Raw genomic sequence first — 15,840 nt, 5'->3', positions numbered from 1 at the left:
CCCTTTGGGGCTGTCTGTTTCACCCCAAAGTCTTATGTCATATAAAAAGCTTTCTAGCTTTTAAGATACCTCAATATTCCCTTTTTTATTTGATTATTTATTTATTTGTGATATTTACACCCCGCCCTTCAGCCCTAAAGGCTATCAGAGTGATAACTAATGTTGCTCTTTTTATGGAGCCTTGAAGACAATGCCATAGTATGTTTTTATACAGGGGAAAGGCTTCCAGCTCTTCATTCCCATATTATTGCCTTGCAATATAATCTGTTAGTTTGACGTCTATAAGGAATAAGAGAAAAAATCAAGGGAATTGTAGGTCACCCATTTGTGTATAATTAAGGTTAAAGTTCATTTTTTTGCCAGGTTCTCAGTGGTCAGATAGAAGTGCTACCGTGCAATGAGTCACGAGGCAACAGTGGCATAAAACACAAATAGGTGTCTTCTCAGAAATATTTAAAGTTCTCTTCAAGCTTAATAATCAAATGTGGTCTACAGAGCTGGGCAGCAACACAGATAAGTGAAATTTGCAAAGATGCTACTTGCAAAAGAAGCCTCATCCAAGCAAGTCTTACTGGATTCAGAGATGATGGGAATTTGAGTCTAGAAACACTTGAAGGGCCACATCCCTGCTGTATAATAAGTAATGTGTAGAAAGGAAAAGATTTAGGAGAAAAAGGGAGGTGAAAGGTATGAAATAATACATTCATTTATCTTCATCAAGAATGGTGTCATTTTCAAGTCACTCCTTTATGACAAGATTTTACACACACACACAAACACACACACAGCATCACATATGTGCAATATGGGCTTAGTCCTGCCCTTAGGGAGAGTGAGATGGCTGTCTCAGAGATGTTATGGGATTTCCTGAACAGCAACAATGAGCAAGCAGTTGAAAGTCAGAGCTCTGCATGCATATCCTATTGTCTTAGGTTTGTTATTGCAACTATATTGTTCTTTCTGTAGAGTTTCCTCAGCAAATTGTCTAGCATGACTTCTTGTGTCATGTTAGATAGGTTGTTACTAGAATATCCCCTCTCTGGTTTGGTTCTTCATATTTTGCAGTCTAGAGGGCCTGATTTTCTTCTCCCTTTTAAAAGCCTCCTTCTGCTACTCCTTTATCCCACTTTACTGTCAGCTTTCCATTCCTTTCTTCCTTAAATATTTATGCCCTTTTATTTGTTGTTCAAGTTGTGGCATAATAGTGATATTTAATTTACCTCAAAAGGGTTGGATGTGAATTGAGCTGTCTGGGTAAGCAGACATCCAAAACTAATATGTGTTGAAAGGGATTATCTGATACACCCAAAGCCTCTGCCCTACATCTTATGCTACTTTCCTTGGTCTTGTCCTTCAGTCAAAATTCAGGTGTGCAACCAGAACCAGAGTGTTCATTCCAGATTTCCTGTACTCTCAGAATTATGGCAGAGCCCGTATCCACAAATATTGTTACTGAAACTATCTCTGCAGCCTATGAAGTTTTGGAAGCAGACAGGCCCTAAAGGGCAAACATTGACCAAAGACCAGGGAAACATATAGAGCTGAGAAAAATCAGCACCAGGAAAAATCAGAATCCAGGACCTGGAACAAGGTAGTACAAGATGTATATTATATTACAACTGCTGTAGGTAGAAGTAAAATTCAACAGAAAATGGACCAGTTAAACTCCAGTTTTATGTAACAACAACTGCTGTCTGGGAGCAACTGTCCTTCCTAGCCAATACTGGTTCAAGTTTGAAGGAACACGCCATTCAGAGGACTATAAACCAAGACAGAGATAACATTGTAAGAAGTTATTACAGAGGCAGAGTGCAGATTATGGAATAATAATAAAAAAATGTTCACAGTGCTCCCACTTTTCTAGGCACTCAGCAAGGTCGATGAGGTCTGCTCGTTCTGACTGAACCTCAGCTTAGTTGTGGCCAAAGCATTGGCTGAAGAAGCGTGTGTGTGTGGTGATGGTGGGGTGGGGGGGAGAAGGCAGCATTGAAAGCAGAAACTGACACTGCTGCTGAAGCACACAGGAAGACTGAAATGAAATTCAGCCTAGAAGCCCTGCATCCTAAGAAGAAAGCAGTAGTAGCTGAGGCCCAAGCCAACAGAATCAGAGAATCAGCTTAGTTCATTTCAAGCAGTGGGTTCTACTCAACTGACCACAGGCTATGTGTTGATCTGAGATAAAAAGTATATATCCAGTATATATAAGACCAATACATACTTTCCTTAGAATAAGAGTATTTTCTGTGATGATCCAGCTGCATTGTGTGTAGAATTGCAATCCAAGCATGCATGGACAGGACAATGTACTACTGGTTTGAACTCTGTATCAAATTGTCTGGAGAAGCACAACAAGCAAAGGGGTAAAACATGTGTACCCTGCACTATCTATGTGTTTATAACAGCTAAACTTCACTCTACTATTACAACTTACTATTACACCTTAATTACAGCAGTCTCACAACACAACCAGGGGATGCCACAGTGTATTCAGACAGAAGCCTCTGGTATGACAAGACTTGCCAGATGTCTGATTTACCATGAGCCTGCCAAATTTGATAAGGGTCCTGAAAACTATAGAGCATAGATGTCTGTATTTTAGAATGCTATAAGAAAGCTAGATATCACTGTGGGAGGGAGGATCGATCTGCTAGCTAAATGGTCAGGCAGTGAGTGCTCATTCTTGCCACTGAAACCCATAAACGCCTGGACAACTTCAACAGGAAAGAAGAAACCATTAAACACAGTTTGGCTACTAGTCCTGAAAAACACCAAAATTAAGACCCAGTAAATGCAAATGAAAACCATCCAGGGTGAGGGGGGGGGGTTTCCCAGCAGACAATGGGTCATTAATTAAATAGACAGCATGAGGCCTTGCCATTCAGCAACATACTGTATATCCTGCTCCCTTCCCTGCAGCATTCTCTGAAGATACCAGCCACAGCTGCTGCAGAAACACCAGGAATAAACTCTTCTAGAAAACAGCCTCATAGCCTGAAAAACCCAAAATAGGGATGCTGATCATGAAAGCCTTTGACTTCACAATAGCAAGTAATTTCTATACCACTTATCAGTGAACTTAAATACTCCCTGCCTAAGTGGTTTACAGTGTGTAAGCTAATTGCTCCCAACAAGCTGGCTACTCATTTTAGTGACCTACAGAAGGATGCAAGGCCTGGGATTGAACTCACAACCTTGTGACTGTGACAGGCTGTGAGAATGCACCTCCACAGTGTGTCTTCAGGCTTGATGGAGTGGCTCATACTTTCACCAAGGAAGGCTTTGGGCTAGTTATTTTTTTTATGTGTGTTGTGTGCCTTCAAGTCATTTCGTACTCACAGCAGCCCTCATGGGGTTTTCTTGGCCAGGTTTCTTCAGAGGAGGTTTGCCATTGCCTTCCCCTGAGGCCGAGAGCATGTGACTTGCCCAAGGTCACACACTGGGTTTCCATGGCAGAGCGGGGAATCAAACCTCAGTCTCCAGAGTCATAGTCCGACACTCAAACCACTATGCCATGCTATTTTTTTATAGCAGCACCAACAAGTTCTAGTTTGTCCTTCCGCTGCTTGGTAAGTTGTGCAACTCTGGCTTACAGAAATCAGTGTCAGAACTTGTTTTGTTTTGCTTTGTTTTGAGGGGGGGGAAACTGGAGTGTGAGAGAAGGACTGTTTTGGCTATTGCTTGTTTTTGACCCCAAGTTGATCTGAAACCAGTACTGGTTTCAAATCAGTACATCACACTGGTATCTGCACTTTTTAATTTTGTTTTGAGGGGAGAAACTGGAACACAAGAGGAGGACTATTTTGGCAATTGCCTGTGCTTGACCCCCAAGTTGATCTCAAGCCCCTACTAGTTTGGAGAAGGCTTCCTCAGGTGGGAATAGTCAGTGGTCAATCTATTTGTCAGGAAAAGACAATCTGTGTCAAGAATCTGCCTTGAAGACACTTGCGTGCATGGGAGCTATGAAGGCGCTTGCGGGTGCTCAAGGTTGAAGAAGCGCATGGGTGTCAGGCAGCTCCAAGGCATGAGAGCGGTGGTTTGAGTGTAGGACCAGGGTGACCAGACACCCTCCTTTTCCAGGACCTGTCCTCCATTCCAACCTTCTGTCCAGGAGGAATTCCAAAATGTCCTCTATTCAGAGCACAACTAAGAAGCACAACTTTACATTTTAAGTCCAAATTAAAGGCTATTCTATTCAGGGAAGCCTTCCAACTTTTGTTTTGATTTTAATGACTGTATATTTCATGACATATTATTTGTATTAATTTACATTTTTATAGTATTGTTTACCATCTTGTGTGTGATTTTAGATTGTGTGCCGTAGGCAAGCTTTTGTTTCTGTTTTGGAAACAAAATTGTTGTTTTTCATCATATGTAAAGCGCTATGTAAAGCCTATGGTGCTATACAAATAAATGTAATAATAATAATAATAATAATAATAATAATAATAAATTATATGGGTGTTTTCAGCTTTTATCTGGCCATGTTCTCCATTTCCCTTAAATGCCCTTCATTTTGCTGTGCCTTGTCCTCCTTTGCAGTTAGGACATTGGGTCACTCTGCGTAAGATTGGGACTCTGGAGGTCTTTAAAAGAAGGGCACTCTATACATGTGCAAGTGTGCTTCTTAGAGACAGTGTGGCGTAGTGGTTCAAGCATAAAGAGTACAGCCAGGGTTCAAATCCTCACTGGGGCATGGAAACCTGTTAGGTGTCAGCCACAGCTGCTGGTCAAACGTCAGGAATAAACTCTTCTAGAACATGGCCACATAGCCCCCTAAAACCCACAAAAGAACTGTTAGGTGACCTTGGGCCAGGGTTGCACCCTCTCAGCCCCAGAAGAAGAAAAACCCTTTGTTGTTGTTGTTGTTGTTGTTGTGTTCCTCCGTGCCCTTCCTGACTTACAGTGACCCTGGCTCTGCCTCAAAACTGGGAGAACCGGGTTCAAGGCACAATTATACTGATTGGTTTTTCGTAGAATATGCGGTTTCTTTTATCTTGACTTTATATGTGTAGAGTCAGCGCTGTGTGTAAATTTACAGCGCTATATAAAGAAAGCATCAAAAGGAGCAGCAGCAGCAGCAGCAGGAGGAGGAGGAGGAGGAGTAAAAAAAGGAGGCTGTGCTTGCCTTCTTCAGGCCATTCCCGACTCCTCATGGCGACCCCTTCTTCCCCTGCCCCTGGGGCTCCCTGGCCAGGTTTCTCCAGAGGAGGGTTAGCCAGGGAGGCTGAGCAGGGAGGACAGCACCAAGGTCCCTCCCTGGGAGGGAGTCACCTCAGGGCCGCCATAAGTCGCAAATAAGCTCTTGGCGGTTTAGGGGCTGTTAGGAGGAGGAGGAGGAGGAGGAGGAGGAGGAGGAAAGGGGTCTCCTGGGTCGCCATTGACCCCCAAGGCAGAGTTTGTTTGTTTGTTTGTGGCAGGGAGTACATTACTCTCTGCCTCAGAGTAATGTAGGCTGGGCTTTGTCACCTGCGTGCCCCTCTCTTCCATTCCTCCCCCTCACCTTTCCCCCCCAAACCCCATCTTCTCCCCTTCAGTGGCCTTCCTCCTCCTCCTCCTCCTCCTCTTCCTCCCTGGCTCTGACGTAGAAGGAGGCGGCTGACGACGGGCCATTTTTTGGGAGGGAGAGGAGGAGGAGGAGGAGGAGGAAGAGGGCGGGAAGGATGGAGGATGACTCACAATGTTATGATGATGCGGTTCCCCAACGCGCAGCAGCCCCTCCACAAGCCTAGGCTCCGAACGACGCGGCCCTAGAGATCGCCATCCCAGCAGCAGAGCCCCGAGAGAGGGACCCCGCCAGCCCCACGGGAGACGGAGTCAAGGTGAGAGGAGACAGCAGACACACCGAGCAATTAACCCGCTTTGATGCCGCTGCAACTGCGAAAGGCTCCAGGCGATGGCATTTGGGGAATGGTCGTTTGTTGCGGTACCTTTGGCAAACGACCATTCCCCAAATTCCATCCCCTGGAGCCTTTCGCAGTTGCAGCGGCATCAAAGCGGGTTATCTCAGCAGTGTGGACACAACTGCGAACTTTCCTAGGCTCACTGGGTCCCCTTCTCTTCAAGTCCCGACATATTGGAACTTGGCACCCTCCTTTTCCTGGCGCCACGTGAGAGTCAGACCCCCCCCCAAAAAAAAAAACAACACCAAACCCCACACTTGCAGGAACCATCCCCAGCCTTCCTTTCGCCCTCAGTGCTAGGGGATCCTGGGAAAGGTTGTTGTTGTTGTTGTGGCACCAGAGATCTCTCTCCCCCCCCACCTCTATGACAAGGTGAAAGGATGTCTCACAAAAGTACCCTTCCCAGGACTCCCTAGCACTGAGCCAAAATTGGGATTGTTCCTGCAGTGTGGGGTTTGTTTTTTGGGACCTTGGACTGAATGCCTGACAAAACTACCCTTCCCAGGATTCCCTGGCATTTAAAGCTGGCTCAGACTGGGACGGCTTCTGCGGTGTGTTTTTGGACCCTTTGCAGGGGCACCGCCACCTTTACCTGGCCTCTCCGCCCTTTTTCCCCTCTATGCCCTGGTCCTGAAGGTGGACCTGAGAGGAAGCTGAGCTTGATGATGATGATGATGATGCAGGCTTTGTGTTTTGCTAGGATGCTTCCCGGCCGCCTCGTGCATCATCATCGTCGTCGTCGTCGTCATCATCATCATCATCATCAGGGTCCCGGTTTTAGGAAAGATGGGATCGATAACTTTGGATTTGGATGCTCCGCAAGGATGGGTTTGTGAACGCGGGCGAATGGCCCCACGACGGCAGTCAACCCACCCCCCTCCAAATAAAACCCAGCCTAGTCTGAAATAATGCAGCTTGGCACCACTTTTAAGTGCTGTAGCTGTCTCCGATGGAGTCCTGGGATTTTCATTTTGGCAAGGTCTTTCGCCTCCTGGGCGCCAAAGAGTGTGCCTCACAAAACTACAGATCCCAGGAGTCTGTGGGAAGGTGCCTCGCAGTTAAAGCAGGGTCAAGCTGCATTACAGTCATGAATCCTCCACGGTTTCAACCACCCAGGGCTTGAAAATATTTCCATACAGTATATCCATATCTATCTATCTATCTATCTATCTAATCTATCTATCTATCTATCTATCTATCATCTATCTATCTATCATCTATCTATCTATCCATCCATCCATCCATCCATCCTGTTTCTACATATTTATACAGTGTATATATTAATATAAAATATTTCTATATATACTGTATATAGATAAAGTATAGACAGAACAATAGATAGAGATATATAGAAATATTTTCAAACCCTGGATGATTGAAACACACACACACACACACACACACACACACACACAGAGACGTTCTAAAGAAAGCAAACCTTGACCTTCCCATTGTACCTAGAGGGGAGGCCCCTTTGCTACGCCATTGCCTACAATGGGACTTGAGCATTCAAGGGTTTTGGTGTATCCACAGGGGTCCTAGTACCAAACCCCAGCAGAGACCAAGGGCCCACTCTGTATTTCTATCCTGCAGATCAGTGGTCCCCAAACTATGCCCTTTAAGAGAGTTTGGACTTCAGCTCCCAGAAGCTTCAGCCATATTGCCCAATAGTTTGGGATTCTGGGAGCTGAAGTCCCAAAGCTCTTAAAGGGCAGAGTTTGGGGAGCACTAGTGCAGAGGCACCCGAGGAAGGCAGCTTCCGAAAGTCGGCCCTTGAGAGGTGTAATCCCCCTTCCCGCCGGCAGGGGGCGCTCTCGAACGGTTATGGGGCCATTGAGCAAAAGTGAGGGGAGCGGGTGGAATGGCGCCAGAACCCCAGCAGAGGGCGCCCAAGCACTCTCTGTCATTAAAGTGGGCGTGCGGAGGGACAAAGGGAGAGCATTGGAGTGGAGGCAAGGCCAGGGTCACCGGGCGTCCTCCATTTCAGCCTTGTGTCCAGGAGGAATTCCAAAATGTCCTCCATTTTAAGCATGAATAAGCAGCATGAATCTATATTTACATAAATGTCCCTATTTGGTCACATTTGTCTTGAATGTCCTACATTTCACGGTGTCTTGTCCTCCTTTGTGGTTAGGACCCCTGGTCACCTTGGGCAAGGGGCAGAGGGGTGCACCTACACTGCAAAAACACATCCAGGCAGCAGAACTCTTTGGCAGGGAAGGCTAAGGACCCTGCATAACTACAGATCCTAGGGTTCGATTGGCTGGAACTACAGCACTCAAAAGCGGTGTATCAAACGGCACATTATCACAACAGTGTATTTGTACTTAGAGCTACAGAGTTTGGGGATGGGATGTGGGGTGCTGACACAAAAAGATGCTTTCACACATGACAAGAGCCACTCTCAGGTTTTGTGATGCTTTCCTTGTGTAACAGTAGGTAAACCAGAAGGGAAGGTAGTCTGCTGGGGCAAAAGGAGAGTCCAGCATCCGTGTTAGTGTAAAGTCTTTGTAAGACCTACTCAAAGGCCCCAAAATACAGAACTCTTAATCAGGGAAGATGTTGCACAGAGTTTTATTTTGTTTTTTTCTGGGGGGAGGGGGGAGGAAAAAGGTCTGATTTGTAAAGCCGTGGCAGACAGACAGTGGGAGGAGGTTGCAGACACTCCAGTGAGGCTCTGACAGGAGGCTAAAATTGTTGCAGATACTCCAGGAATAGGACAGAAAACAGAATTATTTCTAAATGGGCATTTTAGATTAAGAGCATACAGCATTACTTTTCATTCATACACGAGAACCACAGAAACCAATATTATTGGTGGCGCAGTGGTTAAATGCCTGTACTGCAGCCATTCACTCGAAACCACAAGGTTGCGAGTTCAAGACCAGCAAAAGGGCCCAAGCTCGACTCAGGCTTGCATCCTTCCGAGGTCGCTAAAATGAGTACCCAGACTGTTGGGGGCAAATTAGCTTACTTGCTAATTAGCTTACTTGCTGTTCACCGCTATGATCTTTGGAATAGCGGTATATAAATAAAACAAATTATTATTATTATTATTATTATTATTATTATAGTATCATGCATGTAGGAGTAAAACCCACTGAACTCCAGGCCTTACCCATGACTGTGAAAGCAGCCACTAGGAGCAGTTTTCACATGGCTTGTTATGTGACAAAAGTTGGGAGGAGAAAGAACATATGATCTGGGTCTCTGGGATATCTGAATTCTTTGCCTTCAAAAGGAAACAAATCTAAATGAACTTTTTTCCTCTTCAGACTTTCAACTATGGTACTTTCAACTACTACATGACATAGGTCTGTTCCTACAACAATAGCTTGTGCTGGGGATTTAGATTCTGCGTACCCAACATTGCTTTGCCCGGTTTAGTTAGTGGCCCTTGGCTGTTTTTTTAGCTTTCCTCTTGGTACAAACTAGGTAAAGTCCCTCTCTCCCAGTACCGTCTCTATTTTAGAAGTAGACTGAGGATTCAAATGATGTGATTTTCAAGTCGCATGCTGATTTATGGCAATCCCATGAATTTCATAGGGTTTTCGTAGACAAGCCACTTCCTTTTGGCAGCAGTACTGTACTGATTATGAATATGGAGTAAAGACCCTGCAGCTCTCATTGCAGATTGATGAATGTCTATGGATTATAATGCAGTTGCAGACAAGGCGATAATAGGAGCTGGTGGCTTCCATGTCAGTGGGGTGGTGAATCTGCTGCTGGTTTTAAAATTTTAAAGGATCTAAAGTGCAACACCCTATCCCCAAAATAGGGTTCAGCACCTTGAGTAGCTCATTTAAAAGTGAAACTAAAACCCGGAGTGGATTTGCTGCACTGATACTGGATCCACTGGCCACCATTGATTCCAGCACCATACAAGATCCAGATCATCTTCCCCAAGGAACAGAAAGTGGGCTTTCTGTGGGCTTGCCTGATATTTGTATGTTGTTTCTCTGCAGGTGACTCCCCTTTCGGTCTGGTTCTCATCTGGGGGGGGCCTGGCAGCGCAGCCCCCCCAAACTTCATTTTTCTGAAACACGGCTCTAGCCAACCTGCTTCGCTGTTTCACTTGCGATCGCCTGTGTGGGGGCTGCACGGCGCCAGCTCCCCCACCTAGACAGGGCATTGCTCTCCAGCCTGTCATGCCCAGCTGCGAGCCAGTACCACCTGCACCTTGCCTTCCTACCAAGACCTTCCGCAGTTACCTGCCACGGTGCCACCGGACATACAGCTGTGTCCACTGTCGGGCACACCTGGCCAAGCATGATGAACTTATCTCAAAGGTAGGCATGTCCCACAAAATTGATGACAAGCTGAAGTACATCTACCATGGCCTAACAAGCTCTCTGGCACTATGTGTTTCCTTTGTGTTAACTCAGAGGACTAGAGCCTGGAGAATTTATTTTTGACGACAGCTCTCAATATGTACTAGTAATGCTGGCTGGGGAATTTTGGGAATTGTAGCCCCCTCCCCAAAATGTTATTCCAAGCTCAGCCCAAGGCTCCATTACGGCACTCAAAAGCATTCTTATCACAGTACCTCACTGGGAATATTGGTGGGTCCAGGACTTCTCTTGATCATTCTCACTTCTGGGGATTTCTGCATTGGAGCAAAGTGGTGGGGTTTGGGGGAGTGGGTTAAAAACCTGTCAAGGGAGAGAGTTGTAACTCCTATACTTTATTTCCACAGTCCTTCCAGGGAAGTCATGGTCGCGCCTATCTTTTCAATTCTGTGTGAGTGTCCTCCTGCAATTGGTTTTCTTTGGTGGAGGGTGGGCTAAAATGTGGGAAGAGTCTAAGTGTACAAGCAGACAAAGTTATGGTTTCATTTCCTACCTGAAGAAAATAGAGAGCTGCTACAACTCTTCAGCAAAGGGAGGAAAAGGTCTCTGGCTTATTCTCCAAAACTATCTCACTAGGGTGCAGGAGGGAAGTTTAGGTTTATGTTTAGGTATTCTCTGCAGAAGACATATCACGGAACATATCTATTGTATCTTATTTATCATCTCATAGTCCACAGACATTCTTACAATCTGAGCTCCACCACACTGAGCTCTTAAACAGAAGGGATTAAAAAAGAAAAGAGCAGTTGAATATGTGCCCCTGTCATCTGCAACTAGGAAGTAGAGAGAAGGGCTTCAGTCAGAGGGGATAACCTCTCGCAGTTTTGCACTTAAGCAATTCACTTTTCAGGAATAAACCACATTCCAAGAGAAAGGAAATAGTGCTTCATTTTTCTTTGTACAACCTTTGTTCCTGGAGGGTCATCAGTGCTAATTCAACAGTGGTCTCTACTACACCCTCCTGTTGAACTAGCCCTTCAGACTTTACACTGGAACTCTGGCCTGGGTTCCTTGCTTGTGTCATCATGGTTCCCTTTTGGGTGCTGGGCTCAGCACCCCACAAGATGATATACTCTTGACCTGTAAGCAGGACCTTCTCTTGATTGTGAACTGCTGGTGGTGATAGGATCATCTCTCACTCTGACAAAATGACAAATGTTTCTTATTTACTATTTATTTGCCCTCCAGTTTAATTACAAACGATTCATTCCTCTTCTCTTTAAAATTCATGATACTGAAAATTTTAATATTTTCTGCAAAAGTGGCAAAATTATTAAGCCTTAGACCAGAGAATTCTTCATTATCTTTCAGACTTGTGGGATTGTGCTTTTCCTTTCTGGTGTAATACAGTACGTACAAAATACAGCAAAAGATTCTCCAGAGGCCTCTGTGTCTGTTGTGGTTATAGCAGCGCAGAAAAACATATCATTTTCCTTCTCTTCATTTTTCAGTGGCCTTTGGCAGGGAGGCAACTTAGCTCTAAATCAGTTTGACTGAGTCATAAGAATTTAGCATTCCTCTCCTATGGCTGTCAAATCCAGCCAAGCAAACTGTGGTTCTGAAATAGTCAATTCTTTTCTCCACAGAAATAGACATCAAAGATATAGCCATTGTAGTCTGGATCAATATGCAATGGGATAGTGTAGCTTTAACATCCCTTTGCATACTCTCTCAGAAACAGTTCTTAATGGTAGGAATGTATAAGATGGGCAAAGCAACAATATGCTTGACCAGGTTGGTGAGAGACAACAAAGTCTCTATTTAACAGTTTATGGGAGGTTCCCACGGATGTTTCATATTAGTTATTAATGTCTGTCTGCCATTGTGCTTTTATTATGTTAATATGTGACCCAAGGCAGCTTACAATAGAAGTTAAAACAAATACAGTTTAAACAAGGCATAATATAAAACTTCCACTAAGAATAAATAGTTGTATTGAAAATATTAATTTACAATAATTCAAAAAGCAGTTAAAACGTAATAATGATAATAAACATAGCACATCTCTATTAAAAGACCTTCTGGCAATCAAGACCTTTTGGGTAAACAAAAGTTTTTTCTTGCCAGCAGAAAGAAAGGAGAAAGGGAGCCAGAAGGAATTCCATAAGCAAGCAATAATGATCCTCATCTGTTTTTGCCACTGGACAAACATGAACTGTTTATCTCTAAATGCAGCTCTTCTGCTGCCCATAGATATTAAATCAGGTTTTAACATATGATATAGCTTAATGAAAAACAAATAGCAAAGAATGCAGTTATGGTACTTTTCACCTCAACAGGGGTCAGTTTATCTTCCTCTAATTTACTAATTCCACAGCTCAGGAGGATGTAACTTTTGGTGTCTTATCAACTTGAAATTATGGAGGAAGATCACCAGCTTATTATTACCAACAGCACATGATTCATTTTCAGCTGCTGCTAGCTTCCAGAAAGATCTTACCTATTAAATCATGCTACGACAATGATTATGATTATGTGTAGTAAAAGACTAGTGCAGTGAGCATAAGCACCACACATTGAAGAGATGTCTCTGTGCCTGCCAGGGCAGAAGACAATTCTTGGGTTATGCCAGACCCATCTCTGTTTCTGCAGCTCCAGCTAGTAGCCTGAGTACTCCTACTTCCATCATCTTTACCTAACTTTAAAACCATGTTTTGCTCCTAGAAAGCTCCCCTAAAGTTCATCCCTTTGGCACTTCCTACTGATCTCAAGTTGTCATGCCGTGTGCAGACTGAACATTGCACAGACTTGAAGAACTAAATATAGGAGGAAAGGATGTAGAATTCAGAGTAAAATTAAAACATGTTTGTCCAAGGTCTCTCTTTCTCTTCCTAGAGACCAGTGTGGTAATTAGGCTGGTTCTGCAGTATGTATGTGTCCCAGTCCTCTTGTCCTTGGGTAAGGTTCACTGTTGTGTAGGTTCTTCTCTTGCCCACTGGAGGTCACTGTGGGAATGAAATCAGAATCCATCTACTCTCAGTGCTCCATCTTCAAGTTCTTAGCTCTGTAGACTGAATATTCATTTTTTCTTTTAAAGATTAAATGTAAGGCATGGCATAATAGTTGTGACACTTCTGTATCTGTTGCTGCTCACTAGATTTAGATCTGCAAACAAGAACTGTTGAGATTTCATACCAAATATATAAACTATGTTTCTGTTGCTGAGATCTTCCCATAAATTGTTGCCCCTTAAAACAAGTATATGCTTGAAAGACTTTTCTTTCTCTTCTGTCTGAAAATCTCTTGCAAACATCTTAAGATAGGGACATTATCCTCTACTTGAAAAGACTTTGGAGTGATCTCCCTTGCAGGCAGAGAGAATAGGGTGCAACGTTGATGAGGATAACACGAGAGATGTTGCCCTCTAATTTCTTTGACTGCAGGGTTAATGTGGGCTGTGGTCCAGCCGAGCAACGCCTCTTGCTCACAGGTCTCCATTCAGTTGCTGACATATTCTGCGAAAGCTGCAAGACTACGCTGGGCTGGAAATATGTAAGTACTGAATACAGATAGCTTACCTATGTAAAAAATAAATCCCTTTCAATCAGGATTCCTGGAAAAAGGAAAAGCTAGTCTCTGTCACTGTCTCTTGGAGGAGAATAGGCCAAATAATAATAATATGTGGCATCCCTTAGCACCAGATATGCTAAGATTAGTCTGCAGCTCTCATACCATACCAGTGGAAATGCTGGTTCCCAATAACTCTGTTGTTATTCGTTTTGCTACACATACTACTCCCCCTTTCTGGAAGCAAATATGTCTGCATGCTATAATTGTAGGGCAGTGAGTTAGGCAAGCAATGTCTGAAGTGAGTAGGCTCATATCTTCCCATTTCCTCGTTTGCCAGGAACAAGCCTTCGAGACCAGCCAGAAATACAAAGAAGGAAAGTACATTATTGAGATGTCACATATGGTGAAGGACAACGGCTGGGACTGAGGGGGGAGGGCTCTGGATGCACACCCTCCTGCGTAGCATGCCTTGCCCTTTCCTAACCCCAAATCACAGCTGGCATCCTGGCACAACCAACCCATCCCTTTCCCCACCCCATCTCCTGCACAGCATCACCCGTGGGAGTGGAAAGACCAGGACCTTTCTCCCAAACCTCTTGTAGATTCTGAAATGCTGGATCCAGTTTGGAAGACCCTACACCACTTCTACAGCAGAAGGGCAAGTTCATAGGGTACAGAAGCCTATGTGGGAGGATTGTAAATTAGATTCTACATGACCTGTTACAGGGCATGCTATTCCCCCTCCCCTGCACTTCTAAGCACCTGTTTGGTGGGACAAACTGGGGCAATTGGGGCAAACAGAACAACAAAGGCTGTATAAGAGATACAGTCCTTTCTGGAAGGGGCAAAAAAGCCTGGGAAGACAGGGCAAACAGGGAAGGAGTCACAGTTCAGTGGGCAGAGCACATTTTGCACGATGAAACCGCCAGGTTCATGAGTCTTTGGTACTCCCACTTTAAAAGAACCTCAAGGAGCAAGGCTGTAACAGAACTTTTTCCAAGTCCCTGGGTAACTGCTGGCAGTCACAGCTGACAATAATGAGTAGGAAGGACCAGTGATCTAGTTCAGTATAGGGCAGCTTCTTATTCTCCTCGTTTTGGTGGAGATAAATCAAAAGTGTGTGTCTGTATACCAGTGTTGGGTAGAGAATGCTGGAGGGAAAATCAGTCCCTCCCAATTTGAAACAAAAAGTATCCTGGAGGTAGGGGACAGAGGAGCAGTCCCTCTCCACATGGGGCCATGGTAGTTCACCTCCTCCTTCACCATCCCCTTTCCCCAAACACTGCCGTGGTATTTCCCCCATGTTTATTCTATGGAGTCTGTTTCTTTTGTTTTGGGTCGCCATGTGCTTGTGATCCCGGGGCACCATGGACCCCCACAACCCCCTCACCGCACATGAAGAAAGGGTTGGGGGGGTCAGGTGGGACAAAGCCTCAAGCACTGTCACCAGCGCAGGAATTTTTTGTATAATAAAAGTGTTTTATATTTAAAGCAAGCAAACAAATATCATAGTACCAATTGTTTCTGTCATCCTGTTTCCTTGCTAAAGTTCAACATAAAGCCAGCAATACTGTTCACAAGGGAAAAGTTTGCTGGTCAGATAGTCAAAAAAGGTTTGTTTTAAATAAATACAGAAAACAGAAACAACAGCTGACTGCGTCGAGTAAAAGGTTAAATATAGCATTAAAAAACCCCAACCAGCAGCACTATTGAACATGCATTAGGAAACTCAAGCACTCAAGGAAACTCTAGAAAAAGGTGTGTAAAACTATTGTATTTTAGAAACTGGTTAGCACAGCTGCCCACATCTTCCTTCTCACACCTAGAAAAAGTCAAAGCTTTTTCTCTCCATGAACTTTTTCATTGAACCAACAACTGATCACATGTACAAGAACACTAGGGGGATTCAGTCACCAGCACAGGAACATTTATTCTGAAGGACTGGTTACTGCTATTAGCCTCAAAAAGACGAGTGCCACAGATGATTTACAAGAAATGAACCCATCCTTCAAGGGCCTCTCAGGTATCCCTTCAGCTACCCCAGTTGCTGGTGAATTATCTAACCCAACAGTTGATGTTGG

At 44.4% G+C, this 15,840-nt stretch overlaps 1 protein-coding gene across 3 annotated transcripts; it reads left to right on the top strand.

The window, feature by feature from the left end:
* Window positions 1-5,667: 5,667 nt before the first annotated feature.
* YPEL4 (yippee like 4) lies at window positions 5,668-15,280 on the top strand. 3 transcript variants are annotated; one of them, XM_089520623.1, is made up of 6 exons: window positions 5,668-5,819; window positions 6,601-6,728; window positions 9,866-10,189; window positions 10,597-10,640; window positions 13,633-13,741; window positions 14,097-15,280. In XM_089520623.1, the coding sequence occupies exons 3-6, from the start codon at window positions 10,049-10,051 to the stop codon at window positions 14,184-14,186; spliced, it is 384 nt and encodes a 127-aa protein (XP_089376749.1). In that variant the 5' UTR covers window positions 5,668-5,819; window positions 6,601-6,728; window positions 9,866-10,048; the 3' UTR covers window positions 14,187-15,280. The 3 variants fall into 3 exon arrangements, with proteins under 3 accessions (XP_089376749.1, XP_089376747.1, XP_089376750.1); XM_089520621.1 differs by lacking the exon at window positions 6,601-6,728; XM_089520624.1 differs by lacking the exons at window positions 5,668-5,819; window positions 6,601-6,728 and having other exon boundaries at window positions 7,675-10,189.
* The last annotated feature ends 560 nt before the right edge of the window (window positions 15,281-15,840 follow it).

The sequence above is a fragment of the Sceloporus occidentalis genome, unplaced genomic scaffold, assembly GCF_023333645.1.
Source record: "Sceloporus occidentalis isolate IW3139 unplaced genomic scaffold, rSceOcc1.0.p SCAF_4, whole genome shotgun sequence".
Taxonomy (NCBI): domain Eukaryota; kingdom Metazoa; phylum Chordata; class Lepidosauria; order Squamata; family Phrynosomatidae; genus Sceloporus; species Sceloporus occidentalis.
Note: the sequence above shows the minus strand (reverse complement) of the source record. Positions and strands in the feature narration are given on the sequence as shown.